The 20,584-nt window shown below is 36.8% G+C and overlaps 1 protein-coding gene across 1 annotated transcript; it reads left to right on the top strand.

The window, feature by feature from the left end:
- Positions 1-1,574: 1,574 nt before the first annotated feature.
- Positions 1,575-20,380, top strand: LOC129272124 (CD209 antigen-like protein 2). The gene is made up of 4 exons (XM_064106340.1): positions 1,575-1,717; positions 4,566-4,862; positions 13,330-13,443; positions 19,838-20,380. The coding sequence occupies exons 1-4, from the start codon at positions 1,639-1,641 to the stop codon at positions 20,104-20,106; spliced, it is 759 nt and encodes a 252-aa protein (XP_063962410.1). The 5' UTR covers positions 1,575-1,638; the 3' UTR covers positions 20,107-20,380.
- Positions 20,381-20,584: the final 204 nt, after the last annotated feature.

Raw genomic sequence — 20,584 nt, 5'->3', positions numbered from 1 at the left:
CCCAAAATGGACACATAATTACCCTCGTGCTGGTTAAAATTTTACCAAATATTTTTTACAGTGCAGAATTACGTCCTCTGGTTTAAGGAAGATGCGGAAGTGTAAGAGTTTGCAGTGTCCTTATTCTGAGGACATTTTACCTATCAATCGGGGACGTCCCTGGTTGTAGTAGGATGTCCCCGGTTGATAGGTAACATGTCCAGATAACCATGTCAATTATTCCTCATCTCATTACAAACCGTTTCATAATTTTTGTAAGCTGTGCGGCCAACTAAAATTAAGTTGTGTGTGTAGGAAGGTAATAACAAGTAATAAGCGTCCCCGGTTGGCGAAATTTGCTCACGTATGTCCGAAAATGAGCCCGGTAAGGAGATTAAATTAAAATTTGTCCGTGCACGTGTGAGACCGCAAGCACACGTACCCATTTTTGGGATTACGGATAAGAGAGTCCCAAATTGTCAAATTAAAAGGCTGTGAGTGGGTGTGTGTGTGTGGGGGGGGGGTCCTAAAAATACTGTTGACGCTTTTATATTTCAAGAAATTATATGATATTCTGTCAACAATAGATAAGAGAAACTAGTTGGTCCTTTCTATATAATGTTATGCCTAGTTATACTTTCATTAATGTTGATGAATGTTGAAGTTTATCACTCATGAATAAGAGCAGCGGGTGATAAAGAGAATTCGGGGAATTGATATAACTAAATTTGTGAAACGAAAAATTTTATCGACATCATTTTATCGAATTCTATTTATAACCTATTATTACGGTTCCCATGTAGCCCTCCCTCATGGCTGCTATTGTTTCAAGCAGTTACCTGCTTATTATAGCTGGCCCCTGCATTTTTACCCACTTTACTATTTTACGTGCTTCATTTATGTATTTTTCAGCCTTATTCATTATTTATATTTTCGATTGTCACACAAAAATGTACTTTATGTCATTGTTATTGTATCATTCTATTTTCATTTGTTGATTTATGAATAAAATGCAGAAACTCCTGCAAAAAAAAAAATTATTTGACAAAGAAGTAGCATGGGTTTTTAGCGTCTGTGGAAATTATCACCCAGCCAATGTGACTTGGACCATTTGAAAATCTCATAATTCTAGTCGTCCGTTTAATTTGTTAGGCGTCATGGTCATAGTTGTACACAATGTTCTGCCTGGATATAGTTTATCAAACATGCGCAAGTAACTCAAAACCCAAATTTGCTTTAACCTTCATTTTCTTCAATAACGTGTGCAAATATCAAATAAAACCGAATTTGCTCTTCCTTTATTTCTTAAATATTTCACCATTTTAGTCGTTCGTTTAATTTGTTAGCCGTCAAGGCCATATTTTTGTGTACACGATGTTCTGCTTAGATGCAGCTTCTCCAACATGTGCAAATAACTGGATCCTAAATTAGCTTCTACCCTCCATGGCAGATGGATTGGATACCATATCCCGCGCGTGTCTACATACCTGCGTTGATGAGGGAAGTCAAAAGCGCGCGCTTCTGTTTGCAGACGACGTCGAGCCGGGAGTTAAATCACTGTCAATAAAACCTCAAAATATCACCGGAAAGCATGTATTGTCCAAAAAGCATGGGCAAACACTAGAGAACTATATCTGCCATAGCGCCACTATTTCCATCATGTTTTTCATTCGCATTTTGGAAGGATTAATTGCCGTTGGCATTGTTTTTCTCAGTCGTACCTTGTCGACGGAATCTGGTAAGTGATTACATTTGCACAAACTTTTGTACAAACATTAATTTACTGAATATGAACTCTTGGTGGAATTTAGATTTTTTATGTACATATATACTTTCGTCCCCTGAGCTCAGTCTGCTGAGTGGATATATGTATATATATATATATATACTGCAATGGTAAAAAATTGACACCTTAAAAAATCACAATAAGGGAAAATATTCATGAACACATAATCATTATATATGGCCTGAAAGAGTATGTTCTCCCAAATAATTTGATAGCATATTTATGTGGTATGTGCTAACGCTTGGATGATCAGGAGGTATTTTTTGCAGTGATGTAGATTTTGAATTGCTCCAAAGTAAGGCATGACTGCAATGAATGAATCCTGATGCCATATGATGTCATAATCCTACATGAGTTAATAAACATATTTGCAAATCCCTTTACAATGAATTTAACTTGAGAATTGGTACTTAAAAGTATTTTCAAACGGTTATAATTCAAATTACTGAAAAGTGTTTTGAAACGGATTTTAATGCGACTCCTGAAGGATTATGACATCATTGACATCTGGATTCATTCATTGCAGTCATGCCATACTTTGGCGGGATTCAACATTTTCATCAAAGAATACCTTCTGATCATCAAAGCGTTATTACATACCACATATATGGTATCAAATTATTTGGGATAACATACTCTGTTAGGCCATATATGTGTTTATGACATATATTTCCTTAAATTGGGGATTTTTGAGGTGTCATTTTTTTACTCACACGGTATATATATATATATAGGAGAATACCATGAAGATATTTGTGAACTCTGCTCTGTTTTCTTTTAAAATCTATTATTTTAATTTCTATATGACATTCTACCACCATTCATGATTTTTATATTCTTTACATGCCAGACTAAATTTTAGTTAAAACGTATCGGAGAAATATTAAAGCGTGCCTGTTGGCATGGTTGGGTTATGCATTTTAATATGTTTAATTGTACATTGACCTTCTCTGTTATGTCCATCTGCAGAATTAGCTTCTTTCATATTATGATGATTTTAGCATGTTTAGGGTATTAATCACACAATGTATCTATCCTATATAGTCACAATTAATAGGCACAATGAGCCAGAATGTTTAAGCCCTAATTGTCATGATTGTCTGGCCATTCAGTACTTCGTATACATGGATCCTAGAGAGCATTCAAATCATTTTGAATCCGACTACACATCATTTTAGTGGGCATAGCTGTGAGGGAGGGGGGTGGGGGCAAAATCACTTCAGATGGATTACGCAAGGACCGGGTGCGTTGCTATGTCAGTCAGTCAGTGAATAATATATGTTGTTTGGCGTATATAAATACATTCAGCATACATTCAAGAGTTAACGTGATGACATGTTAGAACCGAAAACATCTTCCAAACGCGGTCAGCTGCACGGGAAGGTAATTGGAGCCAACGGTCAACAACAAAAGGCATTCTTGCTAATTAAAGATTAATTTGGTTTAGGTGCTATTTATTATGATAATTTCTAACTGGGGCTTTGGTGTGCCGAGCAGAATATAATGTATGCGCCGACGTAGCAACGAACCTGTATCAGTGCATAACTTAGTGATGTTGGATGCCTGATGTTGGATGCCTGATGTTTGAAGGTTTGCATGGTGGTATGAGCAATCGCGGAAGGGGTTTACGGTATACCAAGTCCTGGGGGACTGAGATAAAAAAAAAGTGGATAGAATAAGCCAGTTCGTAGCTGGTCTGCGCATGATCAGAGGAAGGTCATTGATACGAAAGTGAAATGGTGGTTTAAAATTTAATGAGGTAACTACCAACTTTGATGTCTTGATTCTTTTGAATTGTTTTTCATTTACATCCACAAAAAAAACAATAGGTCCACGAACGATTGGTATTTCACAGTTTGCCAAGTACATTGTACAGCATATGCATTCAAAGTAAAAATGCAACAAATACCTTCATAAAGTGTTCAATGGTGTGCTATAATAGTCACCTGGTCTGTTCAATTTCTTCATCCTGGTATGTAAGGCATGCTTACGTAATATCTTGCTTTGAAATCTGCCTATCATAATGAAAGAAATGAAAGGTCATCTGACCAAAAAATTACGAACTGGTCTATAAGAGGTGAATTGGAAAGGCGAGAAAGTGGAGGTGAAGACGTATAGTCAACCAGTACTGACCGCACAGAAACGTTGTTAGCGCTAACAGTGCACTAATAAGAGGCCCTGTTACAACCGGCTTTGCCCGCGGTATTGTAACAGTGATGCCTAATGCATTACCTACACATTGAAATAAATGCTTTGACTTAACAAACCAAAAGATGTGACTGGGCTTACTGTTGGCGCTCTGTTAGGCGAACAACGTTTATGTGCGGTCGGCACTGCCCGAAACGTCGAGTCTAATCTGCTGCTCTATATTCGCCGACTCAAGCCAGCCTTCTCTCAACTACTCAAGCCTTCTACTCAAGCCTGCCTACTACTCAGGTTTCCACTCCTTCTGGTTTACAGTCCTTTTAAGGACTACATTCATTTCGAAAAGAATACTCTACTTTCAAACCTCAATTTTTTCGCCTTTCTAATTTACCTCCAATTCTATCCACTTTTCTTATCTCAGTCCCCTAGGAACACCGTAAACCTCTTTCGCGATTACTGATATTGCTTCCATCATTTTTTTAAAACTCCCACGTTATGGCCTCCATAATTTACAGTGCTCTGATAAGTTGGATTCTTTTTTATTCAAATTTCCCTCCCAACTGTTCCTTAAAATAGTGCGTAAAATCTTAATTCTGGTGAATTCTGGCTTATTGATGGAAATAGCTAGTATTTATATGATCATTATATTTTGAAGCTGGAGCTTGCCCAGCCGGCTGGAGACTGTTTTCCTCTTCATTGGACTCGAAGTGTTACTTTGTGGTACAGACCCTCTACATGTGGGAGGAAGCCCGTGAGGTCTGTCAAAACTCAGGCGCGCGGGTCATCGAAGTCGATTCGGAGGAAGAGAGCGAGTTTATCGTTGAGGAGCTGATTAATGACGTCACATTTACAACTACAAATAAGGCATGGCTAGATTGTACCAACCTTGGAAGGTCCCTGCACGAATGGGTTTGTGGCCCCGATGATCACGAACTATTAACCACATACACAAGTAAGTTATCATATTCTATATCTTGCAAACTAATAATCCTGCTCTATGACACGTTAGAAAGTAATATTGTAATAAATGAGTAGACGAAAGGCGATACTAAAGGGGATGGGTCAGAGGCAAACATCCCCTATGATTCAATTTCAATTTCAATTCAATTCTTTTATTTCATTTCAATTCTTTTATTTCATTTCAATTCTAGCATAATACAAAGTAATATAAATCCGATAAAATTTTACAGATGAACATTCTTACCTTGTAAATAATAACTGTATAAAATTGAGCACAAATGGAAATGAGGGGGGGGGGTCCACTAAAAGCAATGCTTGTAAAGTGTGGTCCCCCTTGGAAATGAGTAAAAATAGCAAATTGTCGCCTTTAACATGTGTGCGTTTACAGGAAAGAAAAAAGAGACGGAACGAAAAGGTGGAAATCAGATTGATGTAAACATATTTTGAATTACTGACCAGATGCAGGGCTAGTCAGAGGTCTCCGCTAATATACATGCAGGTGTATTGCGCATCAGACAGAAGAAAAAGAAGAGAGAAGGAATGACAAGACAAAGAAGACAAGACAAAACACGAGACAGGACAGGACAAGACAAAATAAGAAGAACACGATAATTAAATAAGAAAAAATCGAGGAAAAGTCAGAAAAGGGAAGGGCCGGGGAAGGGTTTACCACATACCGGCTTGATCTGGTGATATAACGAATGTTGATATAACTGGACAATATAAAATAAAAAGATAAATAAAAAATATAAGGATGGTAGTCAAGATAATAATGAATGTTAGTTCCGTTGCAAAGAATTATAGGAATGAAGCAGGAAAAGTTTGAATTTACGTTTGAATGTATTTAAAGAGACACATGTCTTTAACAATATTAGGGAGTTCCAGAATTTAGGACCATTGTATATGAATGTATTTTTGGCCAGTAAATCTATATAAAGTGGTATATGAAATTTGTCAGAGTGTCTCGTGGGGGTAGTAATGATAAAATTGATTTTTAGAGAACATGGCATCAAAAATATGGGGAAGTGCGTTATTATTGTAACTATACATGAATTTCCCTAACTGGAATAAATACAAATCTTTGACTTTCAACAGTTTACTTTCCTTGTGAAAAAGGAAATCAGAACTATAAATGATACGAAGTGCTTTCTTTTGTAACTGTAAAAATAATTTATCTAATAGATATTGATGGGTATTACCCCAAATAATCCCATAATTCAAGTAAGGCAAACTTAAGGATGAGTAAAGCATGATAAATGATGTGAAGGGAATGCAACATTTTAGCCTATTAACAATACCTATAATTCGTGAAATTATTTTGCATATATTTTCAATATGATGTTTGTCTGGCCTGCATAGCAGAGCGAGACTATAGGCGCCGCTTTTCCGACGGCGACGGCGGCGTCGTCAACATTGAAATCTTAACCAAGATTAAAGTTCTGAAATGTCATCATAACTTATACCCTTTTTACACACGCTAAAATTTCCTTAACCCCGTACTATAGGTGGGGCTAAATTGCCATTTAGCCCCACCTATAGTACGGGGTTAAGCTTAGCCCACTTTCTTTTTACACAGCATTTTTGCAAAGTGGGCTAACCCCACCTTTAGTACGGGATTATTTGGCCCTGCAAAAAAGCAGGGTTATCCCAGCAATTGCGGTGCTAAGAGCGATAGTACGGGGTTAAGATCGCTAGTGTAAAACGAAAGTGGGCTAAGCTTAACCCCGTACCATAGGTGGGGCTAAATGGCAATTTAGCCCCACCTATAGTACGGGGTTAAGGACATTTTAGCGTGTGTAAAAAGGTACGAGTACACTTGTACTACGAATGATCGACAAAAACCACTAGTCCGGGGTTAGCGAGTTTCGTGTGTGAAAAGCAAGCATTCCTTATCCGGGGTTAGCGATAACAATTTGGCATGTGTGAAAAGGAAAAAAAAATAGTACGGGGTTAAGGATAGTACGGGGTTAGCGATAGTCCGGGGTTAAGAAAATCCTGTGTAAAAAGGGTATTAGATAGTAGAGTATATGGACCTAGTTCATGAAACGTAAACATAAGAGTAATCGAGTATTACTAAACATCCTGTTCGAGTTTCAGGTCACATGACCAAGGTCAAAGGTCATTTAGGGTCAATGAACTTAGACCATGCTGGGGGATTTAATATCGAAATCTTAACCAAGGTTAAGTTTTTGAAATGTTGTCATAACTTCGTAAACATATGGAAAACGTTTTATGCAACGGACTCCAGATAAAATATTATGCATTGACAAAAAAAATCGGATCTTAGAAAAGGTGGACAAAAGAGAAATAGGTCGGTAGTTTAAGTACGGTAAATAAAAAAGAAGATATTGAAGAAAGGGAAAAGGAAAGTGAATGAGAGAAAAGATATATAAATGGGAAGTAGAGCAAGGTTTATGGTCATGAAATTCTATAATGCCCCTGTTTTTCAATTTATAGCGAATTTGATCACCGTGCCCCTATTATCCACTGGGGTAGCTCAGCCACCCCTGGTTTGGAGAATCACAGCTTTGGTCGACCCTGCACTCCAACTGCAAGGTTATTCCAATCTCGTACAACGAAGATGGCGAACGTCTTTTATCGTCATCATCGATTCGGGGGGGGGGGGGGCTTCAAGTATAGCTAACAAAAGGTAATGTATGCATTGACATAGTAACGTACCTGGCTCATTGCGTAACCCATTAAAGGGGTTTTTTTTCTTCTTTTGAACCCCCCCCCCCCCCCGTTGTGGCAGCCATAAGATGCAGTGATCTGAACCTCTGCGGAGTGAAAGTTCGTTTAATTCATATTTCACCAAAAAAAAAATTCGAACTACCGTGGTGGTAATTTTTCATTTTTCATTTTTGACTGTCGACAATTTAACTGATATCCACATTTTGTAAATTGATTACGATTATACTGACTCCTGGAAAAATACAAATCTACTACAAAAATAAAATGAGTAAGTTGTAGGTCCTAAACAAGAGGATTAATTCAGTAAATAAGTGGCTTAGTCAGATCTAGTTCACAGTCATAGCCAAAATAGATCAATATCGCCCTATTGTGACGTCAGCGTGATTGGTGAGGGAATGTTATTTAATAATTACTAGTAATATTGTCCCGTGAATCTCTCGCCCATCGCGTCTTTTGTAGACACTTTACGGCTTATCGGCCTCCCACAATGCACAGCCTAAAGCTAGAGAATTTGTAAAACATAAGGCCGGTAAAATCGATGACGGGTTTCTCGGGATAATTTGAGGAGGATAAAACACCTTGCCCATTTTATTGTTTTTACTTTAGAATTTCTGCTCCCGTGTATCTAGTTATTCACATGTACAGTTGAATATATTATTCAGACAATATCATTCACATCTATTTCCTCATTTAAAAACTGGAGATTAAATCACCATGTAGCATTCTGTCCTTATACTTTATCAAATCAAACTATTATATTCACCGATCTCCTATTTTTTTTTACAGTGAAGGAGCAGAATGATTAAAACGGTATTAGGATGGAATCAGTGATCTATGACATCTTTAATGTTCTTAATTACTTTAAACTTATGAAATGACTGGTTTGTGAAAATATGGCATCACATACAGGCTCAATGAGCGAACCAATTAGGTATTAATGTCATTGTGAATTATTAACCTTACCCGCAAACTAGCTAAAAAACAATAATATCGAGTGGTCCATTACAGTATATTATACGACTAGAAATACTGCAAATACCCCAAACTCTTTCAAGGGCTTCGGCTGGGGGGCGGGGGGTACACCCTCCCGCTGAGGCAGAGGAGTTCCGACACTTGCAAGCAAAACGAAATTGGTACCCTTTCTTCTGCTTTCAACAGCTGATTTTCTAAATTTTAGTTCCCCCTCCCCAAGATGTGCACCCCCCTTACCACTTTAGTTCTACCTCCCCAAGATGTGCACCTCCCCATGGTCAAACCAGTCTACGCCCTTGCTTTTTTATCCCAACTCCACGTACAATAAAACTATTATTTTCTTATCAAAGTACATTCATTTTAACAGTCTTCCAATTCATGTCCAAAGTTGCCTTACTGTACATTTCAGTCCTTGAAAAGCAAAAGACAATGCAAACAACTTAGCCACATTTTATTAAAGACCTTTGATAATTATTGAATAGATGCTTCCCGAGAACTATAGCTATTTCTCACATTCCCCGGTATTAAGGTAAGGGAGAAAAATAATTATTACGATTGTTGAATTAAATTGTATGAATGTGAAAAATTGCAACATCAGCGCAGCAAGAGTTAAACAACTTCAACTGGATTTAACCAACACTTCCAAATCTGGGGGGGGGGGGGGGTCCGAGCAATTAGAGAATTTCTCGTGTTTAATATATTAATGTGCATAATGTCCCCTTCTACTTCTACGACGATACTCAAGCAGGATCCATAAGTTATAGGATGTAGTGCTAAGGAAATATATTTGGTGCTCATCAGCAGTGCATACTTGTTGCTGCTGCTCGTCTTTGTACTGCTTCCATTTGTGAGATGTGCTTGTTTGTGTGAGGGTTCCAGGTCGAGCTAAAGTATTCCAGGTGTGGTCTAAAAAGACTGAAGTAGGCTTGTTGACGGATCTTTTGGGTGGTTCTACGGAGGTTCCTGGTGACAAGTCCTAGGAGTAGATTTGCTCGTGATGTGATGCTGTTTATATGATTATTCCAGGACATATTTGATGAGAAGTTCAAGCCAAGATATCGGAGATATGAAACTGATCCAAGTTTGCTTGTGGTAATGGCTTTCCGACGAAGAGAAAATGAGATATGGTAGCATTTTTCTGTGTTGAATTTCATCTGCCATGTATTAGCCCACAAATGTAGCTGGTCGGTTGAGATCTTGTTGTGCAGTAAGGCAGTCGGTTTCATCAGAGATTTGACGGTAAAGTAGGCAGTCAGCAAAGAGCCGGATGTTAGAAGAGATCCCATGATTTCCATCTGCTATTATCATAATAAACAGTAGTGGCCCGAGGACTGTGCCCTGCATGCAGTACCCCAGAGGTGACTGGTACCCATTCCGAAGACTCTCCATCCACAACAACACGCTGCAACCTTTCAGTAAGAAAAACCCTGATTAATCTCAGCAAATTGTCACGGATCACATAGTGATGAAGTTTACGAAGGAGGCGTTCGTGGGGTACACGGTCAATGTAATAATCAGCTGGGTCATACAAGAATGGTCAGGACGAATGCTATGTTGAACATCGTTGAGAATATTATTATCGTCATAGTGATCCATGATGTTGCTAAAGATCACATGTTTAAGCAATTTACTGCATATGGATGTGATTGATACAGGGCGATAGTTGGAGGCCTTGCTCTCGTCTCCTTTCTTGAAAACTGGTGATATGTTTGCAAGACGCCAATCAGAACGGTACCATTCCTGTGTCAAGGGATTGCTGAAAAATATAGGTCAGGATCGGTGCAATCACCTCAGCATAACACTTCATGATCCTTCCTGGTAAGCCCTCTGGACCTATTGCTAACATATCTTTCATTAACTTTACAGTGCCATCCACAGAGATGTTGATCCCTTCCATTAAAGGGAACGCATGATGGCTATAAGATCAGGGATGTGCAAGTTATCCTCAACTGTAAAGACTGATTGGAACTGGTCATTAAGCACTGTTCCTTTCCCCTTTAATACTGTCTGATATAAGCTTCTGACCACTTCGAATGGATCCACTTCCACTTGACTCTTGCTTTCTGGATTTGATTTACTTCCCGAATACTTTGTTGTTCTTATCCGCTGGGAGAACATCTTATTTTGGAAAGTCCAATATTTTTGACGAAGTTGAGGCCTCGACTCTTGTTGGTAATTTTTGTACCATAGCCAATCATCTTGTATTTTTGATCATGTAGTTTGCTATTGTAGTGTTACATTTCGATCATTCTACGTATCATTTCAATTTGATATGTGTACATGATTTCCAATTTCATTTCTTTTACATAGCATGCAGTTTTTTCTTTTTAATTCATTCTACTTTATTACTTTCACTGTTCATCACTGTATCATTATTGTTATATGTATTTTTACAAAGGGCTCTCTCGAAAAGCACTTTTTGTGTACTGAGGAGAACCCTTTCCAAAGAAAACAGAAATAAGTAAATATATAAATATTTATCGTCGTAGAAGTAAATTAGTTTAAATTCAATATTCCATTACTTTATTTTAATATGAGATAATAGAACCTACCCTCTAGGTTTCAAAATAAATTACTAATAAAGAAGACGCAAGTTTATTAAAACATTGACTCGCTAATTTGCATACAACCAGTAATGTGCAAAATATGTCACTGTTGAATAAGGCATAAGAAAAAAAAGTCAATGTTTCTATTTTTGTCTGATATCAATGATTTGTTTACTGTTTTGCTTATTACTTAACAGCATTACTTAAAACAACATGATTCATTTTTAATATATATCATATTATTCGAACGGCCTTAGTGTGCATATACTCTTGAATATTTTACTACATTATTTTATATCCTCTCATATGATCCACTTTAGTCACCATCAAAACTGTCGAATGACCTTGATTGGGAGAGCTGAAAACATCGTAGATGGGTAAATGAAAGAACAAATCCTTTCTGTCTGGTACAAAAATGTTGAATCAATTATATTTCGTATCACAATCGTGACGTTATCGAACGCGTCGAAATGGAGCAGTGGGATTATATCCTAATAGCGCTAATCATATGATATTGGAGGTGTTATTGCAAGTTATATCCATAAATGGGAGCGTTTTTTTTTTTCATTTATCTTTTTTTACAATAGGAGATTATGACAATAGTTCAATTCACAAGTGGATTAGCAATTTTTCAGACGTATCATCATGAAAGAAAGTCGGTCCGTGATCCAAGCTCCCTAATGATACAATATGGAGTTGGAGGTTTGTTGCATATTGCTCTGGAAAGGGACATTTACATTATGACAAATTAATTCCCCAAGGAAATCAATCTCCACGCATCCTATAGAGAGAGGGAACATTGATGGATTTAGAATAAATAGCTCCCAACCCAAATACCTGGATGAATAAAATGGAAATAAATGAAAATGTGGCATAACCGAGTTGCAAGTTCTGTTTACTCAAGATACACACTATTCCAGCGTGAATCGGATGGGGGGGGGGGGAGGGGGTGCACACGGGCGAGGGCCCTGGGAACGATTTTTATATAGGGGATGCTGCTTTGGCTTGTCAATAAGCCGAGAGAGAGAGAGGGAGAGAGAGAGAGAGGGGGAGTTTTCTAATAAGAAATGAAGGAGTTGTTAAAAAAATTATTGACAAGAAAAAAAAAGGTTTCACTCGCAACTGAACGTCGATATTGATCAGAAAAAAATGACAAAAAAAAAACTAAAAAAATTATAGCTCCCAAATGACAGATTTGTTCAAATCTCGAAATTTTAGTAAACCAACTTGATTTCCAGGGGTTGCCGCCTCTTTATAACATACGCACCACCAAGAGAAAACTCTGCCCCAAGCATCCCCGCTTCCCAGTACCATGACAGAGGCCGACAAGGGGGGGGGGGAGCACTCCACACCTTTGGACCTTTGGACCGACATAATCAGTATCATAATAAGATGAGTAGTATCCCTTGGAAGTGAGGTGGAAATAAATCACTTTTTTGTAGTGCATTTCATTTTGTATCTGTTGTCATTTGTTTTACACAGCTATCAGATGTGTCTACATTAGAAGTTATTCTCGTTTTTGGCAACGATCCCACCATGTTCCCTTTTTAAGGGGAATGGTGGGGGGTTCAATTATTACCCCCGCCCCCGTCATCGAATCCCGGATCAAATCATAATAGTGTTAAAAATGTATGAAATGTGGACGGGAAATGAAGCTACATTGTAATTAATTTTGGCGGCAACGCTCTGGAAATTAAACCCTGAACATGAATGGTGAATGCGATGCATAAGATTTATTAAATTTTACTTTACAAAGTAGGTATCAATTAGTGTAATGGGAATGTTACAATAATAAATAGGGGAAAGGGAACACCAAATAAATATATAGTGATGATCTTCTACGTCATTTATCGGATAATAATAATATATTGTTATTTAAGTTAGGCATGGCTTTATGAAGAATAGAGTGCTGAAACATCAAGGTCGATGGTTTGAGTCCTGCTCTAACACTCTTTCCTTAAACAAGGAATTTCATTCACATTGTTTATTTTTCTTCCATCCAATTCATTTTGAAAATGATGATGATGATGCTTATATAATAACATGATATCTAAGAGCGAATTTTCCATCTTAACCAGGTGCTCAAGGTGATTCACAGACAAAAATGAATAAAAATGATGTCTTTAAGAAAGCAATCTATATATACTATAGTAGCCTACAGATGTGTCTTCAGGTTGCATCCAGTTATGATGTAAACAAGTTTTTTAAAATGAATTAACTAAATGAAATGATGTTATTTTTTAAATCCAGACTGGAAACCAGGTGAACCAAACAACTTTATTGACGAAAACTGCTTAGAAATATATCCTGATGGAATCTGGAATGATAAAGAATGTGATGGACAGAGATTGACCATTTGTGAAAGTAAGTAAAAAAAAATTATAGATCCTGGTACGACTTGGGAATCGTTGCACAATGACTTGCAATAAAGAAAGATACAAAATACTAGCGAGTAGATAATATTCAGAAACGGGCATTTGGGATTTCCGTACACTATTTTTAAAAGCAAACTCTTCTGTAAAGGGCCCTTTAGTGTAATGAAGCTAGTTATTATGATTTTACCGCGTGGCTTAGTCTTAATGCAGTCGAGATTCCCAATATTTCACCTGGTGCTTTCAGTGAAGGCATTGAATTTCCTATATTTTATTAAAAACATGTTGACACTATACTTTGCTTAACAAACTTTGCTAATGGCGCGGTCACATTTCGCCTACGATGGCCGTATACGGTGAGTCGAAAACAGCTGGGTTTTTTTAAAATAATTTTTGTACCAGCTGTAAAACGGCTGTTTTCGACTCACCGTGTGGACACCGTAGGGTGAAAATGTCACCTTAAGCTGAAGGAAGCAAAATGAATAATCTATTTGCTTTTATTTTAGCACATGATTTTTAAAAAGTAGTGCATTGCTCCCTTTGGAAAAATAACTTCAATTAAAACTTTTATGCAAACACCCCATTCACAGTTTTAGTGTGTTTTATGTGGGTGTAAAAACCTGCACACATTCGCAGGCGCCTTTCTCCTCATATTGTATATGTCCAGTTGAATTAAGAATATTAAGCCCAACATTAAGATTGTAATATTTTTTGTTAACTTCTCCCTCATTCGTAACTATGTGGCCTCTCAAACAAAGACGTTTAATGTTTAGCTTTTCGTTAAACTTTTGGCTGTATCTATGACCCTTTATTGTGAAAAAGATGAATTTATGGGTGTTAACTTTCATTTGATTATGGGAAACACAGGGAAGTGCGACTTGGGGGTCAATGAATAGAAAATAGTTAGAAAAGAAGAAAGGAGAAGGAAGGGGATTATTGTGCTGGATTAACAACATCATATCCATATTTTTTGTTTGAAAGTAAGATGTGAAGTGAAAGGTAACCGTGTTCACTCCTCTCAAAATACATTTGAAGCGATCCTGAATACTCTGAAAGAGTGCACGGATGGAAAATATAAACCCGCAGTAACTTCGTGTCTGTAAAAGACTGTTTTTTTTCCTCTTTTTTAATGACTTAAAAATAATAGAACTGGCTTGTTCCAATCATTTATTTTCCTTATGGAGGGAAAACGTTTAGTCTTTTTTAAGACAAAAATAAAACTATAACCAAAAAAGAACAGGTGGAAATCATAAGACATTGCAGATGTCCATGGTATCAAATGCCACACGCAAAGGAATGTCATTTGACAGAAACTGTCTTAACTTAATAATCGCGATTTTCTCCCAGCCAAGATTATTGATTGATTGCTGAAGTTCATAACCAATTTCAATCAAATACCCCTTGCATCTGCAAGTGTTTGCTTTATAAATTATTTTCCATCCCCCTTCCTCCTTAATTCTTGCCATTGCCTGATTGAAAACAAAAGGAAATCATACGTTGATATTCTTCTCTTGCTTTCTTTGATTGTCTTTGAGGCAATAGAATAGAAGAAAAAATAAAACTAGAGGTGCATGTCAGTATAAGAAATATGAGCTAAGAAGGATAGGTTGTACAAATTTATTTTAAAAAAATACCCTGATTTTTATTTTAAAAAAACCCGGCGTCTCTATTATCTTGCATATATACCTGCCATTTTTATGCTGGTTCCTCGACAGATTCTCTTTTGACAAAAATTATTGTCTGTAATTTATTGTGATGGTAATTTACTATTTTAATTACAGTTTTTTTTAATTCACGATGATCCTCGTTCGAAAGGACCACATGCGCGCTCCCAAAATCCCCGGTAAAATGTTGTGATTTCGACCGACAGAAATCCGGCCCGAGAATTGTAAACTGAAGAAAGAAAAAAGAAAAGGGAGGTATCCAAAATACATAAATTTGGTTACATGGTTAAGGGTGTTGTCATAGTGATCTCTCATGCTCGTGCATAAAGATGTATATTTTCATATTATAATGGTATGGTCAGAAGAGAAAGAAAAATCCTCCCTCAGTATTGCCACAAAAGCATAATTAGATAAGTAAATCGATACATGAGGCCACCATTATGTTGACTCAGTCATTATTTTAATCAAATACTGTAGTAATTATAGTCATAGGCAAAAATGGGCACGCATTGGAATTTATTCCTTGAATGCTAATGGCTTCTCATGTCAGCTCATGACCACCAGGCAGTGGCGTACCTGGGATTTTTCACAGGGGGGGGGGCAAAACCGTCCGCCCAAAAATTTGACAAGCCCCCCCCCCCCCAAAAAAAAAAAAGGTCTTCAATCACAAATGAAGGATTTCGTACCAGAAAAAAATTTGACAAGCAAAAAAAAAAAAAAGGTCTTCAAGCTCGTCAGGGGGGGGGGGGGGGGGCTAGGATACGTCCTTTGCATGGGTTGTGGCTCGTCAGGGGGGCAGACTGCCCCCTCTGCCCCCCCCCCCGTAGGTACGCTAGTGCCACCAGGGCATGGGCGGAAATCTGTCCCGAAAGGTACGGGGGACAACAGGGGCTGATCCAGCCTTCGCCAATTGGGGGGGGGGGGCGAAAAATGTTTTCAGCCAAATGTTAATCCCCGATCGGCCGCTTGAAGGTAATTTTGTCTGTTTCATTGAAGGAGTAGTCCTCAGGGTCACTTTTTAGCTTTATTCTTATAAATCAACATAAATGTATAATATCATTGTCCTTATTTATATAATGCGAGCGCGAAGCGCGAGCATAATTTTTTGGGCAAATTTGTGTATTTTTTCCTAAAATTTGAATATTCTGGGCAATGTTTGTTATCCTGAAAAAGATGTATATACAACTATAAATATTTACTACGAACGCGAAGTGCGAGCAGAGGTTAACTGATGGAAATGGTACCTGTTAAAGACTGCTTGCAGTTAGCCATGAAGACGTTACATATTTCAACAATCAAAATAATGCGAGCGCGAAGCGCGAGCTGAATTTTTTGAAATTTTTACCCAAAGACTGGAAATTCTAAGCACTTTTTGTAAAACTTAAACATATAATAGGTATAATACTAAACAATTGATGCGAACGCGAAGCGCGAGCGAAAGATTTTGAGATTTAGACCTAAGAACGAGAAACTCTATTCATGTTTTTTAAATCATGAAAAGGTTGAGTAATTGGGGGTCTTCCTTACACCCGGTCCTTACATTAATAATGCGAGTGCAAAATGCAGCCAGAAAACGTTCATATACCATTTATACGTTTAATTTGAATCGATCGAAAAGGTACTTGTTAAGGACTGCTTGCACTTAGTCATGAAGACGTTACATATTTCAACAATCAAATAATGCTAGCACGAATCGCGAGCTGAAAATTTTTGACATTTCTACAAAAAGAATCGAACATTTTAATCAATTTTTGTAATCGTGAACAGGGTAGCTATATAACTAAACAATTGATGCGTGAGCAGAAGAATTCGAGATTTAGACCTAAAAACGGGACACTCCACTCATGTTTTGTAAATCATGAAAAGTGTGAGTAATAGGGGATCTTTCTACATTAATAATGGATAAAAACTGGATAATGATTGAAATAGAGAACAAGTTGAATATCTGAATAAACATGCGCGTGTTTCAGATTTAGACCTAGAATCTCGGCATTCTACACATCTATCAGCGAGCGCGGAGCGAGCTTAAACTATTTGATATTCCGATCTGAAAAAAGAGTCAATTTTATCTGTATATTTCAAGCACTTTGTAGGAAAATTGTGAGGTGGATATGGATCATTAAATTAATATCTTATTTATTAATGCCTAATGAGGGCGAGAAATCTGATGATATTATGGCCTGAAAACTGGACATTTCAAGCACTTTAGTAATTATGAATAGAATGCATCAGTTAAAATATTTTTAACCATTAATGCGAGCGCAAATCGCGAGCCAAAATCTTTGATAAGCTCTCATGAAAATCAATATTGAGACATACATAAATCGCCAATCAAAATGCGAGTAGCGCTATCTGCTACGTTTTGACAATCAGACTTGAAAAGGGATATTTTTCAATACTAAATGGAATACACAAAAATAATAGGTTCTGAATAAATCGAATTTTGCAAGCGCTCAGTGCAAGTAGAAAATGTCAATATTCAGACCATAAAGCTGTCTCTTTTACAGAGCACTTTTTGAAAAATCAGTTTGTAAATCACACAAAATAATGAAAGTTCGATTTCCGAGGTGAAATGTATAATGTATAATGTATATTGACTTCCAAACTTGATCTACAGTGCGTATCAAAAAAAAATTACACTTTGAAAAAGCCCTGGGAATTAAAAAATATACAACATGTGGGTAATTTTTTCACATATAATCTTGGGTTTGGGTCTCATCTATCCAATGAAAGTAAAAGTTTTGACGGAATGTTACACTTGAGTGAGCACTGTCCATTTTTGTAAAGCTCGCAGAAATCTGTTTGCGCAGAAATGCTTGTTTTCACCGCTGTGTCAAGGGGAAAGGGCAAAATCAAACTTACCCTGCTGAATATTTCTCATACATTTCCCTTGCACTTTTAGTCAATTGAAATAAAACGGATACATTCAAGCATTTTGTAACAATTTTGCCACCCAAATTGAAATTTCAACACTTAGTAAGCACAACCTTTACCCTTTTTGTGCCAGCTGGATCTGAGGACATAACTGAATCTGAACAAAAGTTTATATCAGACATCTCCAGCATTTTTTCACTAAGTTTTTATCATTTAAAGTGGGTTTACATTTCATTTTTCATTTAATACTTGTTTCTCCACACTTTTCCCAAGCTTGACAATGATTAACAAAATGAAAATCAAGCCTAAGCCATTTCATGTAAATCACAGCTCAGTGTAAAGCAAATATCGTCACGATGGCCTCGATGTGTGGGGGAGTGGGGTGGGGTGAAATGCACTTTTTGAAGTGTTTTGGGCAAAGAAACAAGTCAAGAAAGGTAAAAGATATCTTCAAATCAATTTTACTAGCTAAATTCCACTTGTTCTTCATGATTAAGGTCTACTTTTAATTCGCACAACTATTTCAAAGTTCTGCGCAAATCATTTTTCACTAACTTTTCAAAAGTAAGTGGTGCTCACTCAAGCAGAAATATTTTTCGACAGTTATATTGTCATTTGCTTAAATGGATCTGTACCAATGTTCAAATGTGGAAAAATCTTCAGGATATTACAAGTGTATAATTTTACAGGATTTTTTCAAAGTGTAAACTTTTTTTTGATACGCACTGTATAAGCTCCATATTGAAAAATCATCTAACAGGCAATGCGAGCGCGAAGTGTGAGCGAAAATTTTATATAGTGACATGAAATATTCTTTTTATTTTCCAAGTCTTCCCCTCATCTTATTTTATTCACTCTGGAAAACTTGACAAGCAAAAAAAAACAAAGGTTTTCACTCAAAATGTAAGGTCATTTAGTCCAAAATACATGTATTATTTCGAATGTGAATGATGCATTTTTCTCCATCATAAAAGACCAAAAATAGTAGGGGGGACATTTGATATTGTGTCCCCCCTGGGATTTCTGCCCATGCACCAGGGCAATGCTATACAATGAAAAACTTCGTAGAAAATAAATGAAGCGCAATCATATCAAAGAGTTCATTACGATAATTAGCAAGAATTGGTATGAACTAACACCCTTCCTAATAAAATATGAATGGAATTTGTATGTTTTTTTCATGACCTAAAAAAGATACTGCTTTGATTTTTTAGTGATTGAATATGATGTAAGGAATTCAATTTCCGCACTGTGCAACTTACCCCCAAATAATAATAATAATAATATAGGATTAATTCTCTCGAGAGATGATTAAAAGGTTGACCGAAATGGATACCGCAGTCATGTATGCATTTTTTTTCTACTTGGTTTGTTTTATCTCCTATTTTCTCACTTTTAAGAGGAAAAATAATTATGGAAAGGCTTTAAATTGACTTGAATAATCGGTAATGCACTTAATAGAAACATCCATTTTGACAACTATGTATTATTTTGAAGTAAATTTATCTAATTCAAAACCATTCAAACTCGCAATTTTGTTTGATAATGTTAATACCATTGTTTTTGTATGGATGTCTCATAGGCTTGATGAACAAAATGTGAAACCATTTTGAATGACACCTTTCCGATATTGAACAGGTTTTTCTACATGGTCGAAAATGTGTTGAAAAGGTATGGCTTTGATTCAGACCAAAGTCTCCTTGCTTTCGGGTAAAGCTTGGTAGAGTTGTTCTAAAATTAAATTTAAAAATTAAATTCAAAATGATATATAAGCATTCTAACATATTCATTATAAATGTAGTTTTTTGTGTATTAATTTACATTGTATTTTCTTTATTGATAAAAAAGGACCTGCCAGATTTGTCTCGAAAAGTATTACCATGAAAAGATACGGAACCTGGCCACCACGGTGCCTCCGGAATCACGTGATCCAGATCATCCAATCAGCATCACTCGTGGAATGTGTCAGCCGTTGCCTGGCTACGGGAGAAAACTGTTTGTCTTTAAATCACTTCGAGGGGACAAGAGAGTGTCAGCTGAACGATGCAAACGATGTGACTGCTTCCGCAGATTTTCAAGAAACAAATAACTGCAGATATTATCGACTTCTGGTGTAATCAAAGGGGAATTAAACCCTTAGTATTAATATAAGAATATAAAAATCAAGAAACAGATCAATGCAAGTTTGAGGAAGGTTGAATGAAAAATTAATAAGAGAGTTATAAGCATTTTGATATTGAGATCACTAATGCTATGTAAATCCTCCGGTTGCCAATGTGACCAAGATCTGCAATGTCACTTATCAGTGGATGTCACACACATAACTTGCCCATTACTTTAGTTAATATTTCTCCCAAATTTTCAATTTTATCTGTTCAACGAAAGATCGGGGCCCCGTTGTACAAAGAGTTACGATTGATCCAATCAATCGTGACTCTATGGAAATCCATCAGTGTCATAATTTTGTCTACAGGAAATTTGCAAAATGTCCTTTGTAATCAAAGGAGAACACCCCAAATTGTCAAGAAATCAATGAATTTATGGATTTGCATTCATATCTAGAATTTTTTTTGAACAAACATGCATTTCATATGT

This window comes from Lytechinus pictus, chromosome 11 (genome assembly GCF_037042905.1).
Source record: "Lytechinus pictus isolate F3 Inbred chromosome 11, Lp3.0, whole genome shotgun sequence".
NCBI lineage: Eukaryota > Metazoa > Echinodermata > Echinoidea > Temnopleuroida > Toxopneustidae > Lytechinus > Lytechinus pictus.
The sequence above is the reverse complement of the archived record's forward strand: the minus strand, read 5'-3'. Positions and strand labels throughout refer to the sequence as shown.